A 25345-nucleotide genomic window follows, 5' to 3' on the forward strand; every position below is an offset into this window, starting at 1 on the left:
GCATTAAAATGGAAAACAAAAAATCTTTAAAAGCATTTGTACCAACCTCAGATATATTTCAAATCAGAGGTCAGTGTAATACATCTAACACTGAATTTTTACTCACCTGCTACACATGCAATATGTGGGTGAGACCATAAAGGATTTTTAAGTGGAGAAAAAAAATCCACAAAAAGGATACCCCATTTTTCAAAACAAACTGTGTTCACTAATCAAAGAAATTATTTAGTCTGACTTAGAAATTTCAGTAGCAACATTGAGCTGAAAAATAAAGAACAGTTATCGATACACCAATAACACACTCAACATCTGTTTAAATGGAGTCCACGCATATGTTTAAAGCTGATGCAAGATTGCCTCATTAATATGCATGGATCTTGCTCATTATCAAACTCATCCAAGATCTTGACAATATATTGTAGTAGGTCAAAAGAGATAAAAAAATAAGACTTCCAGAGTGGTATATATCTCAGCTAATAAGATGCAAGGTAATCTCATTAATATGTATGGATCTTGTGCCCTGACGTCCAGGATTTTAATGATATAAACCCATATTCCAAGTTTAATCCAAAATGGGCTAGAAACATGGACTCCTGAGTGGTATCAAGCAATTAATTGTTGACAGACGGACAATAGATCATAGATACACGGCCATATCACAAACTCAAGAGGCCTTGTGACCAGGCCAGCTAAAACTTGGCTACTACGCATAAGCTATTTATGGGGTAATGACAGACAGGATGAATATGGAAACTACTAATACAAAAAAAGGAGCTGATCATATACTTACTGCATCAGCTTCTCTTTCCAATAGTCTCTTATGTCTGAAGCTACTGTTCTCATTCCCTCTGCTTCATTTTGTTGGCTGAAAATGGTGTTTTTCAGAATTCCATTCAGCTCAAATTTCATCTGACTCAGAGTTATTAGTCCTTTTTGTACCCCCTGGAGGAACCGCTCTACATTTTTGCAGACTGGTTTTAAGTTCCCCATGAGTATTAAGGCTGTTTGCTGACTTCCAGATGTCCTTCTGTACCCTTGATATTCCATATCCAAGGAAAAGATAAAGAAAGACAACATAAATAAAGATCATATCAATATCAAAAAGAGTTCAAGCTAAAACTGCATGCATTGGCATGGTCAACACACACACACATACACATATATACACACACACACACAATAGATTGATAGATCCTACCAAGACAAAAGAATAAATTCCTTTCACGTACAGCTGTAACTCGTACTACTCAGCTAGGCAATGAAGTAGCGGTACCTGATAAGGACATGTGCCCTGCTATTTCCTCTCTAATCTTGAAAAAAATTGCAGTAGCTAAATGATATGAGTCTCATAACTCATTAACCCCTGTAGGTTTTTGTCGTTTTTGCCTGAAATGCAAGTAGGAAACACATTTTGGGGGCTATTTCAGAATACATCCTAATACATCGACTTCCAAGAGATTTCTCATTAACCTAATGTCTAGTTGTGTTAGAAACATCATTTATCACTGGCTATCTTGCTCGCGCATGAGCAGAATGGTGAAAGTTGGAGGTTTTTTTTTTGCTTAATGGACCCATCCTTTTTTAATTGAGACCACTTTTTATTCCAAATGCCTATCTTATCCTACTTTTTGCACAGGTTCACCTATCTGTGTGCAGTTGATACTGGTCTGCCTTACAGCATACGAAACAGGAAACCAGATTAGCATAGGCAATTTTATGATGGAGTAGCTTCCCCATATCTCATGAGCTTTCACACAATTTCCATCAAGCTCATCAAGACGTCACCCAGGTGTTTAACGTCAATGCTTGTTGCACTAGAAAGTGATCACCAGATTAAAACAGCTTGGACTATAAGAATCATTAGCAAAGAAAGTGAAAGAAGTAGAGAACAAAAGAGTAATTGTGGATCTAACTTTAATGAAAAAAAAAACAGAGAAAATAAGTCCCTTGACTGGAATACGGCACATTCTTTAGGATTACTGGTGTGACTTCTGATCGCATGATTGCGAAGACTGCCAAAGTGAATAATCCTTTCCTGATGGGGTTTAAGAACATTAAAAAATCTGACCTTGTTTGCCACCAGATATCTGGAGAACACATTATCACCCAAGACATTCTTTCACAACAAAGAAATCAGTAAGCTTGCTGAGACAAACGCATTATTTGGATTACAAAGTCGGGGGGTCATTGCAGATTTTGTTGGTTTTTAAGTTGCTGCAATAAAAGAAAGATCTTGAAGTTCAAGTGTAACTTATTAGGAAGAAGATTAATCATTAGCCTTTTTGATTTTTGGATAAAAGTGTTCTAGGACGAAGTACAATGAAACCGATGATAGTACGCATTTTACAACAGGCAGTAAATTAACTGCCATATGGTTAAAAAGATTAATTGGTTTTCTGTATTGGCTTATATGTAATGTGTTGATCTATAATATTGCTACAAAAAGATTATAAGGAGACTGTTAAAAGTACGACTTTAAACTAAAAGAAAAATGAACCAATAAAATTATTCTTTGAATGGACAATGCATTTGTTTGTTAATTGTGCATGTTGGTTTATTTGTATTTTTAGAGAGAGAGTATATTGTGCAAGTTGCAATATATCAAGCTGAAAAAGTACAGATTAAGATGAAAATTTGTCAGTACATTTTTGACCCCCACATTTTTTATCGGACCCCTAGTTCTGATACTAATTTTTTTTTTTTTTTCACCCTTAATTTTAAACCCCTGGCGGATACACTGTTGTTCCCAGAATATGGCAGACTCAGAGAGTGATCTCCTCTGAGGTTGCCCAACAAAGGAGGTTCCAGACTTTTACACAAAGAGAAGGAGCATGTATACCTCCTTGCTGAGGTACTCCATAATTACTAACATGTTGTTGGGGGAGACCATAGCATAATGACTGCTTATGTCTTGACACACCACTGATTTGCCCACATTACTAAGTTCTTTATATGAAGGGTCACATCTGTACTGGATGAAGATCCTTAAAGAACTATGACCACTGGCAACAGGTGAGCAACCCATCTCAAATCCAATGCATTGGTGTATGGAAAGGAGTGAGGTTCGGGGGGTGGGGGGTGAATTGGGCCGTCAGTTAGAAACCAGTCCAGATTTAGCCATCAACTCATCAACTTTGGTGGGGCAAATATTGGATTCCTTTTGGGGGTGGGGGTCCAAGCAGATAGAACATCCTGGAGTGGATGCAAAGAAGTCATTCTATATGAACCAAATCCACTGCAGAATTCAGAGTCCTGAGGAGCAATTTGTAAAAATGAGCTAACAAGGTCTGGGCCAAAAAAGCCATCATGAGGGACTGTATCTGGTCTGGAGCAATAAGATCCCTCTTGATACAGATGAGGTAGTTCATCCCCACATATACCAACTTCTGAGAAGTGATGATCTAGTTTCTCTATGTTTGGGATAAAGACCAAGATTAAATAAAGGCCAGAGCTCTTTGATTTTTACCCTCTCTACTGTGCCCGTCTGCAGATGGGTGTACCTCATCCCTTATATGTTCAAGATGGACTGATGAAAGAAGATAAGGGTCCATGATAATGAAGGATGTTCCTAGAAATGAAACCATTTAGAGTTGAAAGGACTCAAAACACTGTCTGTTATTCCCACCCACCAACCCCTGAAAACTGGGCTCCATTGGATACACCTGGCTAAGGAGCACTGAACACAATGATTCCTCCTGACAAAATCAGATTGGCATGTGTGACAATCATGACAACAGTATGGACCTTAGACTCCAATGCTTCCGATTTCTGAACCGAGACAAACCCCGATTCCAGCTAAAATCCCCACTTGTAACTTCCCTGCATCAAATCAGTGATGTGATGTGATGTGATTTTAATTTTTAACGTAGCTTTAACAATTTTTTAGTCATATCGCTACGATGTCTGCAGTGTGGCAGTTTATAGTGATGTCTAGCACTGGGGCATCATGCCGCAGACATGTAGCATGATGTCCCACCCAGTCACATTATCCTGACACCAGGCCGACCAGTCCTAACACTAACCTCTTAATGCTGAGCGCCAAGCGAGGCAGCTGTTAGCACCATTTTTGTAAGTCTTTGGTATGACTCAGCCGGGAATTGAACCCACGACCTCCCGCATCCGAGGCGGACGCTCTAACCACTAGGCCACCAGAGCGGTTGCATCAAATCAGGGTAGGGGATGTAGTCTTAAGGTGCTGAGCCAGCAAGTGAATTGTTTACATGGATGACAAAACCAATGGTTGAAGAGTACATGAGAGGACAGAAAATTAAAAATGCAATACATATTAAGAAAAAGGAATAAATTTAAAGAGATGAAAATTAATATGAATTTGAGAACATTATTGGTGGTTTTACTTTTGCAAATTGAATTTTACAAAAGACTGCTTAGCAGCAGAGCTGGAAGAGAAGGCACTGGCAAGTGCAAACCCACCAATTAAACAACTCTCTAATTCTCAACTATAAAACTGCAATCTTATTTTTATAAGTTATGAAAATTTCAAGATAAAACCATTTCTCCCTTTTAACTGTTGAGTGTTGAAACCATCTCAGATATTCCTCAGTGATAAAAAAATGTTTCGGTGGATATATTGGATGTCAGAGCGGCATCATTTTTTCATTTACAAACAGCAAGACATGATAAGGAGTCTTCATTTGGAAACCCCATTTTGAAATGACCAGCCATCTCTGAGAAACAGTCATCAAAGGACTTTCAAGATCAACACCATTTTTTTTTTTACAACCAACAAGATGTCATATGATGTCTTTCAGTGAAAACCACATACAGATATGACCATTCAATCTGGAGGAGGAGCAATAACAAGATTTTCAACATAGCACTGAAGTGGATATACTGGACATCAGATCATCACCATTTTCATTTAGAACTAATCAGACATCATAGAAGTCTTTAAGTAAAAACTGTGTTGATAGGACCATTCATTCAGGAGGAGTACCAATAACAAGATTTCAAGATGGCTGCTGTGGCAACCATACTGGATGTGCAAGCAGTACCATTTTTATTAAGTGTTATGTATATCTATATTGTGTGCTTAACTTTTATCAATGATTGTAAAATTTAATGATCATTATAAACAATACATGTATATTGCACAGCTAATTTTTGTCCATGAGTGTAGATTCTATTTTGGGATAGTGATACTATAAACAGGTTCTTTACAGCCTTGATACTGAACCTGTGTACTACTTGTGGTAGTTTCTATATGATATGTATGATTGAATATTGAGACATCTGTCACAAGGGGATTTATTGTGAAATATGTTACATGTGCATGAACTGTGCCATAGAATCATGGAAATGTCTATAAGGAGAGACTTGAACAATTATTTCTATTTCTATTTTTTTTTCAGTACATGTATGTAGAAATACTAAATGAGGAATCATTCATTTGAAATTATTTACTGGAATTTCAAAGTGCCCATATGACTGTTTGGACTAAACAATATTTTGGGATTATTGTAAATTTATTCAAAGCCTTTCTAAACAATGCCATTGTGATACATCAATACTGTTCACACTTCAAGGTTATTGGTACATCAGCACATTCAGAACTCTCTATTATTTTGGACTTGTGATAGAACTTTTAAAGGATTATTTTGGACTTTATTCATAATACACAAGTTCCTCTTAAAGTTTCATTTCAAAATTTACAAAATAAAATTATTTGTTAAGTTTTACAAAACTTGCTGGGTTTGCTTCTTTCTGATACTTAGTTTAAGACCACAGAGTAATAACACAAGGACCAACTAGACCAATGGGACGAATGTGTACAAAGTTTTATGGCAATCCTCCAATTAATGGACGGATGTCAGACAATGAGCAACAGACAACCCATTAAGTTCTTCTGGTGATGGTGTAGATGCCCAGTTGAACCAAAAATTGTCAATTTAAATCAATCAATGAAAGTAAATAAATATGTGCAATAAGTCATATTATTATATGCTAATTTTTTTCTCTGTTAACTTTACATTGTCAGAATCATTCAGTATTTTACGAAATTGCACACCTTCATATCGCACTCATGTGCAGGACACGTTTGCCCAATAGTGTATTAGGAACTACTTTGTAAACAAATCATGTACACTCGTGTAGCAGACGCTTTAGGTTCTGGTTGATTAAATTTGTTTCTGAATGAACTAAAGCAGATGTTTTGTGGACTGCCACATACCAGCTGCTTTGCTGCATTCTGGGTTAACTTTTTTGATGCAATGTTTCGGATTTTGGCAATAGATGCCAGATTTCATAAAATTGCTGGGTACCTACAAATAACATGTAAGTTACAAGGCAAAAACTGTCTCCTTTAGCTGGTAATAAAAATGGCAAGAAATATACTTACAGTTTTACATCCTGTTTTCCTCAAAATGTACTTTCTTAGTTCTGCAAATCTGACTTACATGAGCCATGTCATGGGTTCTCAAGCTTGATTACACATTTCGAAACTGTACTGTAATTTCAACTATATTCCAGGTGCAATTACTCAAAATGAAATAAACCTTAAATTCCAATGCATCTTTTTGATAATGGCAATTGAAAGACTTCATATTTTTCCCACATTATGATTTCAAATAGTCAATGACAGAACAGAAAACACTAAGTTTTGCAAATGTCAACACACTTCTCCCTCACTGCTTCAATCCAATGTATTTCATGTCCATAATCACAAATTTTCGTAGAATCGACAAAAATACCAAAATCTATTCATTCCAGATGAAATGGAAAAGTTGTTGCAATGCGCATTTATTCACAATATGACTCCAAATTTCAACTTGAAGTAGACAAAAAAAAAGCCATTATCTTTCAAAAGTTATGTCCAGTGCACAACTAAGTTCAAATTTATCTGGGCGAAGTTATGTGCACACTAACAATGTTGTTTTGTAATGATGAATCTACGCTTGTGTATTTTGTTTGGAATACGGCATACATTCAGTTACTTTGTTTCTTGTAGTTTATTTTGTTTATATAATTAAGCCTTAGATAGAAAAAGAAAACGAGCATATAATAAAAAGGATATTGCATTATTATGGGAAAATATGAACTCATTTTGTGGGATGGATATACTGCACTCTCAGGGTCATACAGTATTCCGTCTGAAAAACTCATTCATATGTTCCCATACAAATGCAGTAATCTATTAATGATTTTACCACATCTGGACAAAAGGCTTCCATATTAAGTAGATTGACTTGTAAATAATTACCAAGCAAATCTTGAAAACACTTGAGCCAGTTATGTCTTTTATTTTATTTATTTTATTTCATAACATGGTCATATATTTTCTAAAAAAGAATTTTTCTTTCTTTGTACATTTCAGTTATCTGTTTAAGGAAGCTATTACATGGATATAAATTGGCGATAAATTTTAGTATTAAGTACGTACATGAAAGGAAAGGTCTACAAATATGTACTTGCTTGCAAGTTGTACAGCCTTATAACTTGATATGTCAGTATTTTCTTTTCACTAAAACTTTCTGGAAAGATAAACAATGACACATCATACAACCACACAAATGTGAACCTCATAAAATATTTCAGTGGTTTCATGGACTGTGACCTACCTCTTTGATTATTAATATCCATTTGACTTTCCATGTAGACCTCTGACAACTCTCTCTGAATATTCAACCAAGTAGTACGTAAAATATTTTTCTTGCATTCCTCTTTAAAATTCTGTTCTTCCAAGATGGCATGAATATCTCCTGCAGCTATTTTAAATTGGACATGGAACTCTGATGAAACTTCTCTCTGTATGAACCAAATTATCTGCTCTTGAAGAAACTGATCACTGCCTTCATCTTGATCAGCAAGATTCATTAGGTCCTGCACTACTGTTTTGTTCTGGAAAAACTTCTTTACTACTGAAACTAAATCCCTCTCCAATGAAGAAATACTTGCAACTTTTCGCTGGACAGACAAAAACTCTGCAATACAGTCATCTATTCTCTTAAATTCTTTCAATATGCAAATCTCCAAATGATTGCTAATCCTTGTGCTTATATTTTGATCTGGTGTGTTTACAACCATTTTGTCTTTCCAGAGTTCCCTGTGTGTATCAGTCAATGAACTAATTATTGCTTCCAAGACTCTACCCTCATTTTCGGATCGTCCTCCAACATCTAACAACAAAAACACATTATCTATCCCTGTCTTCAGAAGTTCTTGTTCGAGACGAATTATTTCTTGCTCCACCTGTCAAGAATCAAATTGTTGGTTATTTGAAATGTTCAACATAAAATATGCATACAGCAGGCTGCTGATTATATACTAATGTGTGTGTGTGTGTATGATTTGGATTTTTAACATAGCTTTAACAATTTTTCAGTCATATCGCTACAATGTCTGCAGTGTGGCAGTTTACAGTAACGTCAAGCACTGGGACATCATGCCGCATACATTAAGCATCATGTCCCACCCAGTCCGACCAGTCCTAACACAACCTCTTAATGCTCAGCGCCTAGTGAGGCAGCTGTTAGTACCATTTTTATAAGTCTTTGGTATGACTCAACTGGGATTCGAAGCCACTATTATATATTGTTACTGGTGACTAACAAATACTTCCTTTAATCTTCATTATGTCTATGACTCATTAAAACATATCCCATGTAAAAAAAAAAAACGAGAAGACTTACTAAAATATCATCAACAAGTGATCACATGGGATTCCATAAGTTACCTTCTAGCTTATTTTATGATGCAGCTGAACCCACAGCTGATCTCTCAAATAAACCATTCATATTTCATGTGAATTAATTGTTGTGTAAAGTTTTGATTTTCGGGGAATGTCCATTTGTTTTAAAGACAATGGAAATTTACTTCAAAGACACATGGCAAAAGAAAATAACTTCCAGTCTGCAAAAATTTACCCAAGTCATGTCAGAAGCCATAATTCTTGAAAAATTATTTTATGGTCTTTTACAGCCCAATGGATGCTCAAAAAAAGAAGACAATATTTTTTTAAAAAAATATTTCACATAGAAATTAGTATCAGATGCTGTTTTATAGTATAGAGTTTTTGTCAGTCAATAATGATAATAATAATAATAATAATAATGCTTTATTCATGAAGGGTGACTAATTAGTCAAGGACTATTCTCCCTTGAGACCCTCTTAAGGAGAGTATAACAATGCGCATTATATGAAGATTGCAATAATTACTGTGTATTTGAACATGTTTAGCATTAAAATACTAAATTCTGTTATCTATTAGAAAAACATACATGCTCATGATATCTCTTCTTATATTTTCAGCAGATTTTACATATAGTGGAAGCTTGTTCCACAGAACTGTACCAGAGTATTGGACACTCTTTTTAAATTGCTCTGTTCTTGGTTTTGGTGCTAGAAGGTTTCCATGTGATACTGATCTCAACTGGTATTGTGTTGAAAAAGCCTGAATAAGTCCTGAAGATACTCTGGTGAAGTTCCATGTAGACATTTATATAAAAGAACTGCCTTGTGAAAATCTATCCTGTCGTATATTGAGAACCATTTGAGTTCTGTAAACAATGCTTTTGAGGGATGATCTACAGATGCATCTAAAATTATGCATGCTGCTCGTTTCTAAGTTTATAAATCCTGTCAAGCTCAGATTTAGCACAGTTTCCCCATACATCTGAACAATATTCCACTGTTGAAAGAATATATGACTTGTATAGATTGTGAGTTTCCATAGGTAAATATTTCTTGATTCTGCTGAGTAGGGCAATTCTGGATGACAGTGTTTTACAAAACTTATCAATATGGTCATCACATAATAAATTATTATCTACAGACACATCTACAAGCTTTTCATGTCTGACATTTTCTAACGGATGATTATTTATTGCAAGAGATAGTTCTAGGTTCCCTGATTATCATCCTATTTTGTTGTGCCCAGTTTTGGACTCTGATAAGGTCTGAGTTTAATCTCATTTTGAAAACTTCAGTATCAGAACTAGATGTATACAAGGTTGCATCATCTGCAAACAAATCTGTATTTGTAGATTCATTATTTAATGGTATATCATTGATATAGATAAGGAAGAGGAGAGAGGGCCTAAAACTGAGCCTTGAGGGACCTATGAATGAATAGTGTGAGTTTGAGAGCTAATATTACCAATGCTTACTTTTTGAGACCTTTGGTTTAGGTATGATCTAAACCAGTTTGAAGAAGGATTGTTGAATCTATAACAGTTCAACTTTTGCCACAGAATTTCATGATCAAAAATATCAAAGCTTTTTTAAAGTCAAGGAAAACAATCCCAGTCACATGTCCATTATCCATTTCCATTAGCCAAAGATCAATTAATTTGGTAAGTTCTGTTTGGCACGAGTGGTAATGTATGGCTCTGGTCAATGCCATTTTGATTGTGATGGCCAAGTAATTTTCACGTCGTCTAATAATAAAATCAAATATGTCAAATGAAATCAAACTACATGTACAGTCAAACCAGTGTCTTCAGCAGCGACACATCAGAGGAGGCAAAAGTGGCCTATGTACAAAGATGACCTCTGTAGTCAGGTTCAGTTATCAAAATTGGCTATGACAAATATTATGCACTGAATATTATTATTATTATTATTATTATTATTATTATTATTATTAACTGCAGTAGTATGTAATCAAGATTATCTTAAAAAAAATAATCAGAGATCAAAAATGTTTCAGGAGTGGAATCAGCACTCTTCTTCTTCCCCACATCATAAGATTCAGCACTAAGCAGTTCATCTGCTGGTCTGTCTCAGTCAGTCATATCACCAATATATGTCTCATATCACCGACATATGTCTCATATCACCGATAAGTCTCATATCACCGATCAGTATTTTGCAGTTCATTTAATTCAAATCCAAACATTTTCCTGGCCATTGTATAAATAACCAGTGGGATGTTGCCCTCAGTGAATTCTCTTCCTTCACTCTATCACCAATGGGAACTTCACTGTTTTCAGCTAGGTTAACAATCCACACTTGATGAAATATTTCTGGATAGCAGACTCCTTAAATTCTTTCAAGGCTTTGTAGATCTCGTAAATTGCATCCAGCAGTGACATCTCTTTCAGAAGCTCTGACCCATTACCATCGTTTATCTGCCTCTCTGATGACATGGTGGAGCTGACACTTCCTATACTTGACGCTTTGCTGCCGAAATTATCCCTTCATCCACTGGCTGACATACAGAAACTGTGTTAGCTGGAATAAGCTGCAGCTTTACATTCCACAGCTAGATCTCTGGATGGGTTGTGGCAATGTCTAAAGACAGAAGAACTTTTCTATATGGCTGATTCATCCTGTGATCAAACCTCCTCATCAGCCACTCCTCAAAGAATACATTGCCGTCCTTAAGCTTCTGTAGGAACATCACAAACACAAAACTGTTATCTGACCTGATCTTATTAAAATACCTTAGTTTCTTGTACATTCCAATGAGAAGAAGTATTATTTTCTTTCCTGTTGAGAAACAAAAGTGTTGTTCTTGTTGTTTTGGAGTTTAATGCCATTTCTCAGTGCAAGATAAGCTATACATGGTATCCAACATAACTGGTGGAGGAAGAACCTGTAAGAACCAGCTACCCATGGGAAGCAACAAGCAGCTTTCTTGTATAATCACAATGGCTCAGTCCAAGACGCATACCCATTTGGACAGGTGTGAGATGGCAGTGATTGGTAAAGGCAAGTGCTTTAGAACACTTCAGTACTCTGGGCCCCAAAACAAAAGATGTGCATTCTTCAGTTCCTGACTCTGCATGTCATTTAATGCCTTTTCAATTACCAATATGCAAATCTAAATACACCCCCAAATCAATAAAACACAATACAACTGTGTACATACAACTTCCATTCTAATACACATGCAAACACTTTAATCTCACTATCAGCAGAATGATCTCCAGGGTTCGACATTAACTTTTTAAGTAGTGAGCCCGCAGGATTTCCTGCTTTTGAAAACTAGTGGTCCTTCTGACTGACAGAAAGTCCTTCTCGTTCATGGTTATACTTAATGAAAAAAATTGTGTAATCTATACAATAAATAAAACATGCATACAAGGTTGTTATTTTATTAGAGTTTATAATGAATTCATCAACCGTTAATATGCTTTATTTTGTAATGCTGACAGATCTTGTGTATGGTATTTATCATCATCTTCATAAGCAGCATCAGCATCACTGATGCACTATCTGTTCCTACTGCAACATTCTTTCTCATCCATTCATTCTCACATCTCTCTGACATAAGGCCCACTATAGCAAAACTGATGATTTCACTGACTACCTTGGGTAAAGTTTTATACCAATTAAATGAGTATAAAACTAAGAATAAATACTAAATAATTGAATTAACAAAATGAAATAAAAACCAAAATGGATCTAAAGTTAAATTGGTGGTTCAAAAGTTTACGATACTATAAATGGAATGGATCTAAATTAAAATCTTTGGTTTAATAGTTTAACTTCAATAATATCAAATGAAAATAACATTTACCTGATCTCACTATCAGAAGAAATGGCACTTAAAATAAAATTGTTTTCGCTAAAAAACTTATGCCCTAATTATGGAAAAGGGAGAGATCATACACCATGTGATCCACAGGACCAATTTTCTGTTTGGACAGCCGGTGTATTTAGGCATGGAAACAGGTATTCACACCTTGAGCAACATACAGATAAATAGGCAGTTGTTTAAACTCAGTGAGATCAAAAGATAAGTTGTGTGAGAGAGCTTTTAATTAATGGAGTAAGACAAGAAGCTTCTTGGGGTATTGTTAGCAACTAATGAGCCAAAATTTAATTTGCCTTTATAAACACGCGATTTGTACATATCAAAATAATGCCTGAAATATCCACTCAACTACAACAAACCTGAAATATTGCTTTGTTTCTGATGCTATAATATTTTGTGATAAATGTGAATCATAATATATTATATCCCCTAAAGGTCAATTACCCAAATCAAATAGGGTGTATCTTGTACCTCTACTCAGAGATCAACCTTTTCCATTGGAGACAGCTTTAATTCAATGTCTGAAAATAACAATTAACAGTCATCCAATCAAAAGTGAAAGGCAAATAAAATTAATAAACATACTTCAATTATACAAGAAATTTAGTATGATACAATAAAACCTGAGGATACTGAAATACACCTGCCATGCTGGTACAAATGGTGACAGTAATACTTTCATTGGCTCTTTTCCCCCCAAGCAATCTTGACCCCTAACAGTTATGTTATGTTTTGTCACAGAAGAAAAGTCTTGTTTCATCCATATAGAAAATGTTCTTGGGTTCATACCCTTCACACATGCCAGGAGGATAACTTTCCAGTTTTCATTTACTTATGTAACCACATAACCTTTTCCTCCTCTCATGGATTTGAACATGCAGCTGTGCATCTTCAAAAAAGACTCCAACCATTCATTAGAAGCTTTGGAAGATTCTATGGATAAACAACTGCCAAATTTCAGTCCTTTTTTCCTTTACTAAAGGTCATGATACATTGATTCTGCAAAATGAAGCATCCTGGAACCATTTCCAGTACAGTTCATTAATCTTGTCTTCTGCATTGATCATGCATTCTGGATTAATGTTATGTTCAAAATCAGCCATAATATCTCACTTATACTTAATAAATCCCTTGGTTATTATTTCATCCAACTCCCATTCCTGCTGTGACTACAAAAGAGATTTTACCACAATCCAGCACATGAATTGCTTTTATCATTTCCTAAAAAACCACCTTGCTCTCAAACCTGTTGTACTGACACTGTTGAGTTAGGCTGACAGTGTAACTTGAGAACAGTGAGCACAAGCAAGATATGAAGTGTTTACATATCAATTCACATGTTATGCCTTTATCAAAACAATGCCTTGCTTATCAAACAAAACTTTAATCTGCATACTTAAAGCAGTCATTGTAGATATGCTCAAGTGACTGCAAAAGGCAGGGAGAGTTACCTGTTGGCTAGGTAACATCTAGCCATTGACAACTGATGCAGGTAACTGTTACTCACAGGACATTTATACAGGAAACATGCAAGGTGTATATCTCATAGATCACAGCCAAGAATTAAAAAACAAACAAACTGAGAAGTAATTTTTAGTTTCATTTACAAGATCGCTGATGGCATTATTTGTGATTATTAACTTTCACACTTAACAGGCCCTCAGTGGTTTTCTGGTCCTGATTTACTCCTGAATAGTTGTATTTTTGAGAAGAAAGTAGAATGTCTGCAATTCCTGACAGACGGAAAATAAATGACCAATCAAAGACACATGGCCATACCATAAGCTCACTTTGGCTGATGGTTAAATGTCCCTTGTCTAATTGCCTTCAGGGTACTGTGGATGGTCTACTGCTTTAAATTATGGTCTTGGGCACAACAACACCAGACTGTCCACAGCAACAAGGTGCAAACAGGTGGTCTATTCCATACATTGCCATAAATTAAATGCTTTTAGCCAAGACCTACAGAAAAAAAGCACAAATTTAACTGTTATTTGTTGCAAAGACATTGGCTTCGTGAGAGCTCTTGCAATCAGTACCTTTCATTTCACAAACAGTTTTAAATGTCAGTCATGCAGGTGTTACTGTTACATTCAATTGATGTGTGAGAGAAAAGTATCTATTGGTAATTTATTCTCATGTGAGACTACTGATCTTGTGATTAAATGGAAACAGATCAAAAAGTCATGAAAACTGACAGAAATGGTTCAAGGTAACAAACAGTCAATAATGTCATTTATGGCTTACCTGATCAGATGAACACCTATAAACAAGAACCTGGGGTGTATCTACAGACACATGGGAAGGCAAATACTCTCTTGGAAATGTGCTTATCGTGAACTCATTCCTGTCCAGCCTATTAATACTGGCCACAATATGCTCTGTGTGGATCTTACTGTGCTTCTCCCCAAAAAGGATTACTTGTGGCATGCTTGTTTCCAGAGGTGTTACCTTCTTGGTTAGGTCTTCCATCAAATTCTTCCCTTTCAAACATAATGGGAGATTCTCTGCAAAATTCCGTGCAGTTAGACACCTTACTGACATTCTTTTATTTTGTGGATATAAATTTGCATCATACTTCAAAAATGTACAATGTGGCTGATAATGAAAGTTAGACATGGGAAAGAGATATAGTTTCAACATGTATATCATTGCTGATGGGATCTTTACACTAATTATTTGCAACACTCTCAGGATCCTCAAAGACTGAGTCTCATAAATAAAATATATTCATCTCTCTTTGATTTTCTTGGTAACATGCTTTCATTCCTCAACAAGCAGAAATTTTCTGTACACAGATGGCTGTGTTTCTTACAAGATGGAAAAGGCAAGGTTTAAAGTTGTCCAGAAATTCACCTATTTTTTGACAGAAGAACACCAATCAGGTCAAAAGACAAACTGTGATGCATATAGATGTAAAAAGTAACTAAAAGAGCAACTTCCTCTCCAGGCCACAAAACAAATGATCCCCAACATTCTGGAATCTGTAATTCTAATGAGAAGAAAGGCATGCAACAAATGGATCTGAAATGGATGGTTAACACATGGATACAAGGAAACTTGATTATGCAATTATCCCAATCAAACCTTTAATTTCCAAATAATAAACAACAATGAATTAAGATCACAGTACTAATAGCTGGAATTAATAGAAGCAATAAGATGCAAAATGAAACAAAAATTAAATCATGTATTTGAATAAAGTATCTGTTGTTCATTCAGGTCTGAGTTTTTGTTTCTTAACTGTATAGATCAATGTAAATAAATCTGTGGCTCATGTTAATGGGAATATTTACATATTTCACGGAATTATGATAAAAAATGAATGGAAAAAATGTTTACTTCGAATCACATGTTATCAATGTTTAGAAAATACAGACTTGTAAAGTGAATTAATATGAAGATTTAAGTTAAGGAAATATAAAATACACTCATCCATACCAAAATAGTAATGTATATTTGTCTCAACTTTGGTGAATCGACTGCTGAGGAATACATATTAACTCTGCAGGCACTTGCAAAGATAAAAATTGTAAGAGATCAATTTGGAACACATGCAAACTTCAGAATATACATGTATAGCACAAATTATCTGCAAATTGTCTTTACTACCAGCTGGGGAAATGTACATGATTTTGTTTTTGAACATCTGTACATATTTAGTTCAATATCCACTTACTACTCTCTTCCATGTAATAAAATCTGTTCAAACATGTCTAGTTTTTTTCTTCTTCATAAATACACATGCTGGTTGGTATATCTCCATCAGCACCCATGGTAATAATGCCAGCACCAATATTTATATTTGGCACAAGTCAGGGACAAAGGTAATATTTGGTTAAAATGTTTCAATTCTAAGCACTGGTAACACAAAATACATTAATTTTAGATGTTGCATGGAAGGATATGTTGTCTTCTATCAAGGATGCTGTAAAAATTAAATCAAAGGTGTAAGCAATCCCTTTAAAGTTTATACAGTGACGCATTGGACATTATGTATAAATTAGTAAAGCATCGTCATTCACTGTACATCTGTAATTAATTTGAACACCTTGTTTTACATTATGAGAATCGCAAATTAGATGAAAATATCTTTTACCTGTAGTTTCTAAAACATCACTCAAGTAAAAAACATTTTAAAGCTGCTTTGAAACAAAATCCATAAATCAGTGGTCGATGATGGTATGGGTGAATAACCTCAGTTTTACAACTGCATGTGCATGGACTTAATTCTGAGAAGAATGTGCATGGTCTGAGACAGTCATTTGGGTGAAGTTTAAGAAACTAAGAAAATAATAAGTCTTTGTTCTAACTGCAGTTAATTAAATACTTTTCCCGATTTTTAATTTTCATAAGGTAATTAAAGTACACATTTAAGCTTGAATAAATTACAATATATAGCTTATGCTGTGCTTATCAGAAGTAATATGGCTAAAATACTACAAAACTTCTACTTATTACTGGCCATATGGCTAAAATACTGTAAAACTTTTACTTATCACTGTTCCAATAATTGACCACCTTCCACTAATTGCCTCAAAATCTGCCACAATATTTGGTATCAATCTTTAATATCTACAGCCTCTAGTAAAGGTCCATCCCCTTGCTGTCAGTTGGCTTTTACAATATAAGGCACACAAAAACTGTGTGCTTCCAGATGGCTGACCATGTCTGTTTTCGCTGCCCTCCCTAGCATTTATTTCCCCCTTGGGTAAAAAAAATTGAAAACAAAAATTCTACTCGAGCTGGTTTAGCCTAGTTCTTGAAGAGCTTCACACATTATATATATGAATCAATCTAATAGAAAATGTTTAAATTAAAATTATAAAAAAAACAATTGATTTGGGCATCTAACTTATCTAGTTTAGCACAATAGTTGAAGTTCTTGGTACATTATATATACTAATCATTATCATATAGATAAAGTTCAAGAGAAAAAAAAACATAAGCCTACCAACTCAAATTTTAAAACCAGTGCCAATAGAAATGCACACATTTTTGAGGGGCTTAAAAGACACCTTCCCCAAGCAGACATTGACATCTTCGTTTCATGCTAACTATTGTCAATATTTTAGTATAACAGTGCCGACAACAGCTGCTGCTTTGATTTTCACAGAACAAGCACTATATAGCAAGCATAGAGTGGATTAACTGCCCCACTGTGACACAAGAAGAAAAGAAAATGAGCAGTACTGTACAACAGGATTCGAAAGACTGCAACCTTGGAAGTCATACTGGATATCTAACTGCACCTTTATACAGTAAGTGAGGACCAACTGCATATGACAGGAAATATCTTAGTGGCAACCATATGCTGATATTCATTCAGGAGAAAGAGCTATAACAAAACTTTCAAGATGGCCATTAATTAGAAGTCTGACAGCACCATTTTCAATCAGAACCAACTGGATAGCGTAGAAAATATTTAAGTGAAAACATCACGTCTATAATGTTCTCTATAAATGTGATGTAGCCAGCTATAACAAGATTTATGACAAATAAAGGAAATGAGAAAATGAGGATAAAATATATGTAACATGCTGGGTCAGTACCAGAAAGTAATGATAAATCCCTGGAGCAAAAAACTTTTTATCAACTTACCTACTGTTCTCTGAAATCTTGGATAAAAGCTAATCAGATTATCTTGGATGTACCGGAATTTTGGAAAAGCTTTGCTGGGAAATTCATAGAATGTACAAAAGCTGGAGTCTCCATATGTCATTTCCATATCTTGTTCCATTGGTCCATTAAGAGACCTAAAACGTCAAAACAAATGTCATAAATTTTAAAGAAAACCTTACAGTTTTAAGTTCCTTACACTTCTGCAATACTGCAAATTTAAATGAAAAGGTAAACTGCATCAATAATCCAAATATTATTCATTTTCAACAATTTTACAATGAGAACAAAACTATAATCATTATTATATATATTAATCTAGGATCAGGGCATTATAATTTATCAGCAGACTAATCATGGCATAATTCTTGGATAAGATGTATCTACCTTATCTTGCACTAATGAATATAATTGACTTGTTTGTCTTTTACAAAGTTCATACCTCTTTCTGTTTGCTTTACACATAACTGGTTTCAGTGGACTTGATTTAAATTAATTTCTCTTAATCATAAAAAATCACCATTATTTATCTGATTTTTTGTACATTTAAAAGTAATTGCATGTACTATTTTATTTTACCAGATAATTTTCCTGAATATCTTGTCCAAAAAATTAATCACTTGATTGTGTACCGATGTGATTGATGAACAAATTCAATGCCAGTCCTAAGTGCACTAGGTAAACTAGACTGCATTATATCCTTGCAAGCAGATAAAAAAATTAAATAATGTTTTTTAAACAAATAAATACTGCCAGTTGCAGTTCTAATGTTCAATTTTCTTCTAATATCCAGCTAAATATACTGGCAATGAAGATCCAAGTGCACACAGGTCTCATTGTGATATGATCCAAGCAAGTTGACATTTCTAACAAAAGTGACATATCCCATTTTGTTCCTTCATCCATTCATACTCTTCACAGTGACCTACATGCATCCAGCAATAATAGGTTAACATCAGTGCCACAATACTGTAAATCTGATGGTAAAATGACACGTGGAGAAAAGCATTCTCTATCTTTGACGATGAACTCAAAGATTATATACAATGTTCCGCTGCAAAAATCTCACAGGATTCTTTACTTTCAGTGATGGACCATGAGTTTAGTGAAATAAGGTAGTTTGTGAGCAGACAGTATGTACCAATGACAACAAAGTATAATGATTTTTAACCACCACATACAGCATGGTTTCTTTACCTTTGTTCTTGATGTGACTTCAACGCATACACTGGTAATGACGGTAGGAACCAATCAAGGTCTTTGTCTCCTAATTAATTCATGGAAATAATGGACTATGGATTTGATGACCAAACATCGTTATGACAGGGATATGTTCTGACAGAGCATGAGCTATGAGGAGCAATGTGCCTATTAAGTCAAATCAGTGGCAACAGCAAACAGAATTAATGAGCTCCAGTCTTGAATTTGATAGCCTCTACACTTAAAATAAAGGATAGGTTCATCAAGTTTCTTTCTTGTAGTATGTACTGAAAATAAAATTATTTTGTCTCCCTCAGTGTAATGGTTCACAACCAGAAATTGTTTAGATATGGCAGCAGAATGGAAAGAAGAGCGATCCTTTTGATTACCTGCCAATCATCCAAAAGAATGATGAAAGAAAACTAGGAGGGCCAGTTAGGGTAGTCATAGTAGTTGAATGGTCTGACTACTGTCTATTCAACCAGGTATAATTTTTAGTAAGCGTAAAACATTCATTAGTTTACATTCCATGTTGAATATTTTATTTGACCTTAACTTCAGAAAATCTTTCTGTCAAATTTTATATACAGTGCAATCATGATTTATGCGCGAGTTACATTCTGACATGTGTTCATGATTTGAGATTGGCATAAATTAAGATCATTTAATCCGTATAAATTCAATATGTTCCAAATCAGTTGATGCCTCTGCAAAGTTGATTAAAATACAAAATTAATATTAATTTCATAAAAAGCATAGGAAAATGAACATAAAGCATAAAATAAAAACATGAAATGTACATGTAATTAAAATATGAAAGCTGTGTTGAACAGTAGTGTAGATACCATCTTCGAAACTGTATAGGAGAGAACATTTGCATATCCAGTTCAGAACTGTCTGTAGAGACAACAACAGGAGATAGGCTCAGGCATGCAGGCATGCAGGCATGCCACTTGAAGTGGAAGGCTCATCTGGAGATGATACTCTGAAGGAAAAAGAATCCAGCGTAGTCTGAGTCTAATGTTCTCTTTTGTGTTGTAAAAGCTCTTCATAGCAAGCAACTGCATCCATAACTGTGCACTGAATAAGTGAACTTTGATCAATATCCACCATTAAAGTGTAAGCAGCAGTGATGTGACATGTTGCTGCTCACAAGTCTCTTGCTGGATGGCAAATGCTTTTTGTTTTTCATCTAAATATTCTTGTTCCGAATCCAACAGGTCTTCATATGTCAACTCCTCAGCATCATATTCCAAAAGCTGCTCAATGTTAATCTTTTGTAATGTCTCTTCCACCAGTCTGACTTTGTTTGCAGCCTTTACACTGGGCCTATTTGCTAATACGATGATGTCTTCTACATCTAAGCCATCAAAAGAATGATACAACTTTATTTCCTAATGATATTAATGCAATGTGGTGAAACCTGCCATGACATTTTTACAAACTGCAAGGCATCATTGATGTTAAATGCATTCCAGTATTATTTCACTGTAATGTTCCGTTATTTTGTTTGCCAAATCATTTAAAACTGATTGCAGAAAGCCATTATATGACACCCTGATCCACTGGTTGCAAAAGGGATGTGGTATTTAGTTGCAAATACATGTATATAACTTTAATGTTTTCAGAAGTCTTCAATAGTTTCTAGGATAGCTTTAGGCATGGTCTAAAAGTAATGAGACTTTAAATGAATGCCTTCTTTCTGGCAATAGTTTTTCAACCCACAATGCAGGTCCTTCTCAAAGTATTGCTTGAATATTGCACTGGTCATCCAACCTTTCTTATTAGTATGCTAGTCAATGGGCAACTCTGACTGTTCATACCCCTACAAGGCCTTGGGATTTTCAAAACGATAAATCAAGACAGACTTTAACTTGCAATCACCTTGTACACTGCCTCCCAGGAGAAATGTTAAGTGGTCTTTAGCAGCTTTAAAACTGGGCGCAGGCTTGTCTTCAACCAAAATGAAGGTGCAGTCAGGCATTTTCTTCCAGTATATGCCGGTTTCGTCAACATCAAAAATCTTCTTTTCTGAGTAATCACTGCTTTCATAACTTTCTGCAGTCTGGTAGGAAATCCTCTTGCTGCTTCTTCATCAGCTGATGCAGCTTCGCCACTTGTTTTAACATTTTTAAAGCCAAAACATGCTTTAAACTTGTGCAACCTCCCAATACTGGCATGAAAATCTTTATGATCACCTTCTTCAGATACCTTGAGAACTTCGTACAGGCTAGAGACTTTAGCTTGATTAAGAGAAATTTTCTTCTTATGCTGTTCATAAAGCCACGTTGCCAAAATCCTATCCATCCTGTCTGGGTATAGCAACTTTTCTGGTTTGAAAGGGAGGTTCCAGCTTTCACAATTGCTTTTATTTTTTCTACACTGTCTTGTTGTATTGTTGTTGTACATGTATACTTTCACTATGGTTCAAAGCATACTTTATCATGGTGGTACTCTGACCAGCTTCATACCTTTTCACTACTTCAAGTTTAACCTCTAAAAATTAGCCTTCCTTTGTCTCTTCAAACTCACTTGCTCATCTTTTAGATGCTGTCACTAATAACATTAAAAAATTTGAACAAATAATTTTCTTTTTAACAAACAATTTGTACATGTTATGTATTTTTTATTTAATTGTTTGTATGCTAGTTTTACATTTTTATTATTTCACTACATGTTATTGTAATGTAACATTATTTGCTGGACTTGACCTTGTCCAAAATTAAGTTCATTTCTGCTTGACCTGATTGACTTCTTTTATTTTTTTATATTTCATTTATGTAAACAACCAAAAATAGCTTCATTATACCCTATGTGTATGAACTTATTAAACAAATTATTATTCAGGTAAACAAGAAGTGGTAAATATGTTTATCAGGGTAAGGGTTTTGGAAATTCCTACGTGAATTTCATAGGTTATTGTTTTGTAAGTAAACAAGGCTCATTAGATCTAGAAGGTTATTTTCCATTAGGTAATAGGTTTTTTTTATAGAAAATGCTAGTGTGACCTGAGGTCAAGAGAGAACTATTTTCTAATGACTGTGAAGATTTTACCAGTTGTGCTTTAACATCTAGCACTTTAAGTTGTATTACTAGGACTTGTGTCTTTAATTCTTAGATTATAATTTGTCTTTTTTCTCATTTTTCACTTTGTATTCAAAGGAAATAAATCATTTCTTAAATTTTACAAGGCTTGTTGTCTTCACCCTTTTCTGTTACTTATTTTAAGGGCATAGACTCATAACAGTGTACATAGGTATGCAACATGGCGGCAACAGTAAACAGAATGGTAGGGGTGTAAGAGCTGAGCATTGTGGGTAATGTTTGAATGAGACGGTGTCACAATCTATATGTATGAGAGTTAACTCAGTAGTAGTTGTCTTTTTGGTATTTTTCCCCATCTCACATTATTTCGAATTTGCGTGAATTGAGATCGTGTAAATCGCGATCACACTGTTTAAAAATAAATATTTAATATTAACTCTTGATTAATGTATACAAAAATCCACCTAAACTGTCAATGGTACATATGGGATGATTTAAGCGTATTTGAATTAAACGACGTGGTGGTTTGTAAGTTACTGTTGATTATTGTCTATGTGACTGTGCACTCATTAAATTATGTATATATTCAAACAGTTTAGATAAATTACATCAAGAAATCTACACACAGAGATTTTTCTTGACACTGAAGTAAAATCAAGGGAAACAAAGTGCAGTTCATCTTCACAGCTGATTAAAATCAAGGGAAATCAATCCCGTGTAGTTTGTAACCATCATTGGTCATGCATTGAAAATGTTTCTGTCAGGAGTTTCGATATACGACATTGAAATGAAAATTTGTATTTTAATAGTTTATAGCATAATATACGAGGGAAGTACAGTGAATTGCCATTTAATGAGGAAACTGTTAAAATACTATTTGAAAATTTAAAGAGATTTAATACATAAGAGCACGGGCACTTGATTCTGTGGAAACTAATGTGTACACTCACCATATAACATTAGTTTCCACAGAACCAAGTGCCTGTGCATAAGTTATTTTCCGTAGATTATCGTAAATGGAGTCATCAACCAATTCTATCAATCATTAATAGGATCCATGCATGTGTTTGCTTTTTTAGTCGCGTCTTCGTGCGTTTTTGAGAGCTCTGGTGCGATTACATGTAATACTTGGGTGTTCTTGGAGAGTCTTGGAGTGTCCTGGGGTGTTGAGCGACTCCACGATTTACATGTGGCTGGAGGGACTGGCCTTGATGCAAGCACACGTGTTCCTGTTCTATCGTTATTAGTTTGGAATAATAAGGTGGGAAAATATAACGTTCTTTTAACTGAAACTCTCCAGAAGACGCATGATAAAATACTGTTTCTTAACGAATTTCGTTTTGGAGTGCAATAAATTCTCGTTTGGAATGAGATTTCTGTGGCAATGTACTTTTGCAGTATGACGTTGGACATCTGCCAATGTAGGTCAAACTTGTCCCTAATTCGAATAAAAATATAACATTTACCTTCAATAAGAAAAGAAAATAAACATCTCAAAGTCGTTAAAACATGCTGGAAGAGGTTATGCTTTTGGTCTTCGTACTTAAATTATAAATAGACTCGATAGCTGGGGAATTCCCAGGCCATTTCTAAAAACAGCTTTTTCATCGAAGAGCTCAATATGGCTAATCTCCCCTGGCAGGTGACCGTCCATCGTAAACGGAGTACCCACCCACATAATAGGTACCGAAACGAAAATTATCGTAATAAGGACTTTGTCCTTCAGCATGTAACAGTAGTTAAATTATGTACAATGATGGCAGGCAGTGAGAACTGATAAAGCTATTCCTCTTTAAAAATATAAACAATGCAAATTCAAGATACACTTCATGTGTAAAAAAAAAATACTCAACGTCAGAAATAAAAAGTATAAAGTAGCTTTGACACAATAGCGACCAATTCAAGAATCGATAAACAAACGAAGAAACTGGATGTAATTGGATATTTAGGAGGAGTGAGTATTCGTTCCCTTTAGCGATGGGCTCCTAATGCAGTAAGCAAAGGTAAAAAAGCAACCACAGTCCCGTGAAACTAAATAAATAAATAAAAATCTAAGAAACGACAAAGAAGAATACGAGAGTGGTAGCGAGATTGCACCCCAAAATCCTCCTCTCCCAAAAGAAACCCAAAATAAACAACCACCTCACCTTCAAGTGAGAGATGTACTAATAGTTGTATGTGATGATTATAAGGCATATCATAGTAATACAGGCCGTAAACGCGGTAGCGATATGGGGTCGTAAGGGAAATGTTAACTTTTTTTAAAGCCTACAGATCACATATATCATCCAAACACAACACACACACCCAAAATCCATTACACGCCATTAGATTACCATCCAAACACCCACCAACCCCCACAAGTGTCAACGAAAAGGATAGGGACATTTATACGCATACTTTCACACAAGCATACAAACATACATTCACAGACAAGGATGGGTAACAAATTGTTTACAGACACGCTAGCAAACAGAAGAGAGAAGGAATAAAAGGGTTTTAAGTATTAGTTGACAACAACAAAAAAAACATACACAATGAACCACATAATACACACAAAACATACATGTTTTGGCAAATAGTATGAGTATCTCTCTTTTCTAGTGATTTTGGTGGTCCTGAAAGGGACCGTTGGGGTTTAGTAGATGCACTTTAGCTGCAACACTTTCAGGTTCTACCCCAATTATGTTTTGTGGTGGTGCTGATCTTAAAAAGAGGCTCATTAACTTTCTCCTCCCAATCCTCTAGCTTCTCTTCTTTCTCCGGTATCTACTCTTTGTCTTCACCCTGTCTCATTCTTTCACGTGCTTTAATCCAATTTTCATTTAGACGAGGACATTTCGTTTCCCTTCACTGGAGCTCTTTTTGTTCCTACTCCTTTGCCATAGCCCATCCTGACCTTTGTCTCCTCTTCCTCCCTGATGTAGCAAACAAAGTCTTTGGGTAGTTTTAGAGATGGCGGTTGGGAAGGGGGGTAGCGCTCCA

The 25345-nt window shown here is 35.1% G+C and overlaps 1 protein-coding gene across 1 annotated transcript in view; it reads right to left on the reverse strand.

Moving 5' to 3' along the window:
* Positions 1-23671, reverse strand: part of LOC149769878 (uncharacterized) — a 35968-nt gene extending 12297 nt beyond the window's left edge. The window contains exons 1-5 of the mRNA XM_089949699.1: positions 23480-23671; positions 18098-18252; positions 14744-15003; positions 7575-8205; positions 791-1034 (exon numbers count right to left, since the gene is read on the reverse strand). Of these exons, the coding sequence (XP_089805825.1) occupies positions 791-1034; positions 7575-8205; positions 14744-15003; positions 18098-18252; positions 23480-23481 (1292 nt within the window). The 5' untranslated portion in view covers positions 23482-23671. The remainder of the gene's footprint in view (positions 1-790; positions 1035-7574; positions 8206-14743; positions 15004-18097; positions 18253-23479) is intronic.
* Between the last annotated feature and the right edge of the window lie 1674 nt (positions 23672-25345).

This window comes from Sinohyriopsis cumingii, unplaced genomic scaffold (genome assembly GCF_028554795.1).
Source record: "Sinohyriopsis cumingii isolate HCF-2022 unplaced genomic scaffold, ASM2855479v2 utg003096l, whole genome shotgun sequence".
In the NCBI taxonomy this organism is placed as follows: Eukaryota; Metazoa; Mollusca; class Bivalvia; order Unionida; family Unionidae; genus Sinohyriopsis; species Sinohyriopsis cumingii.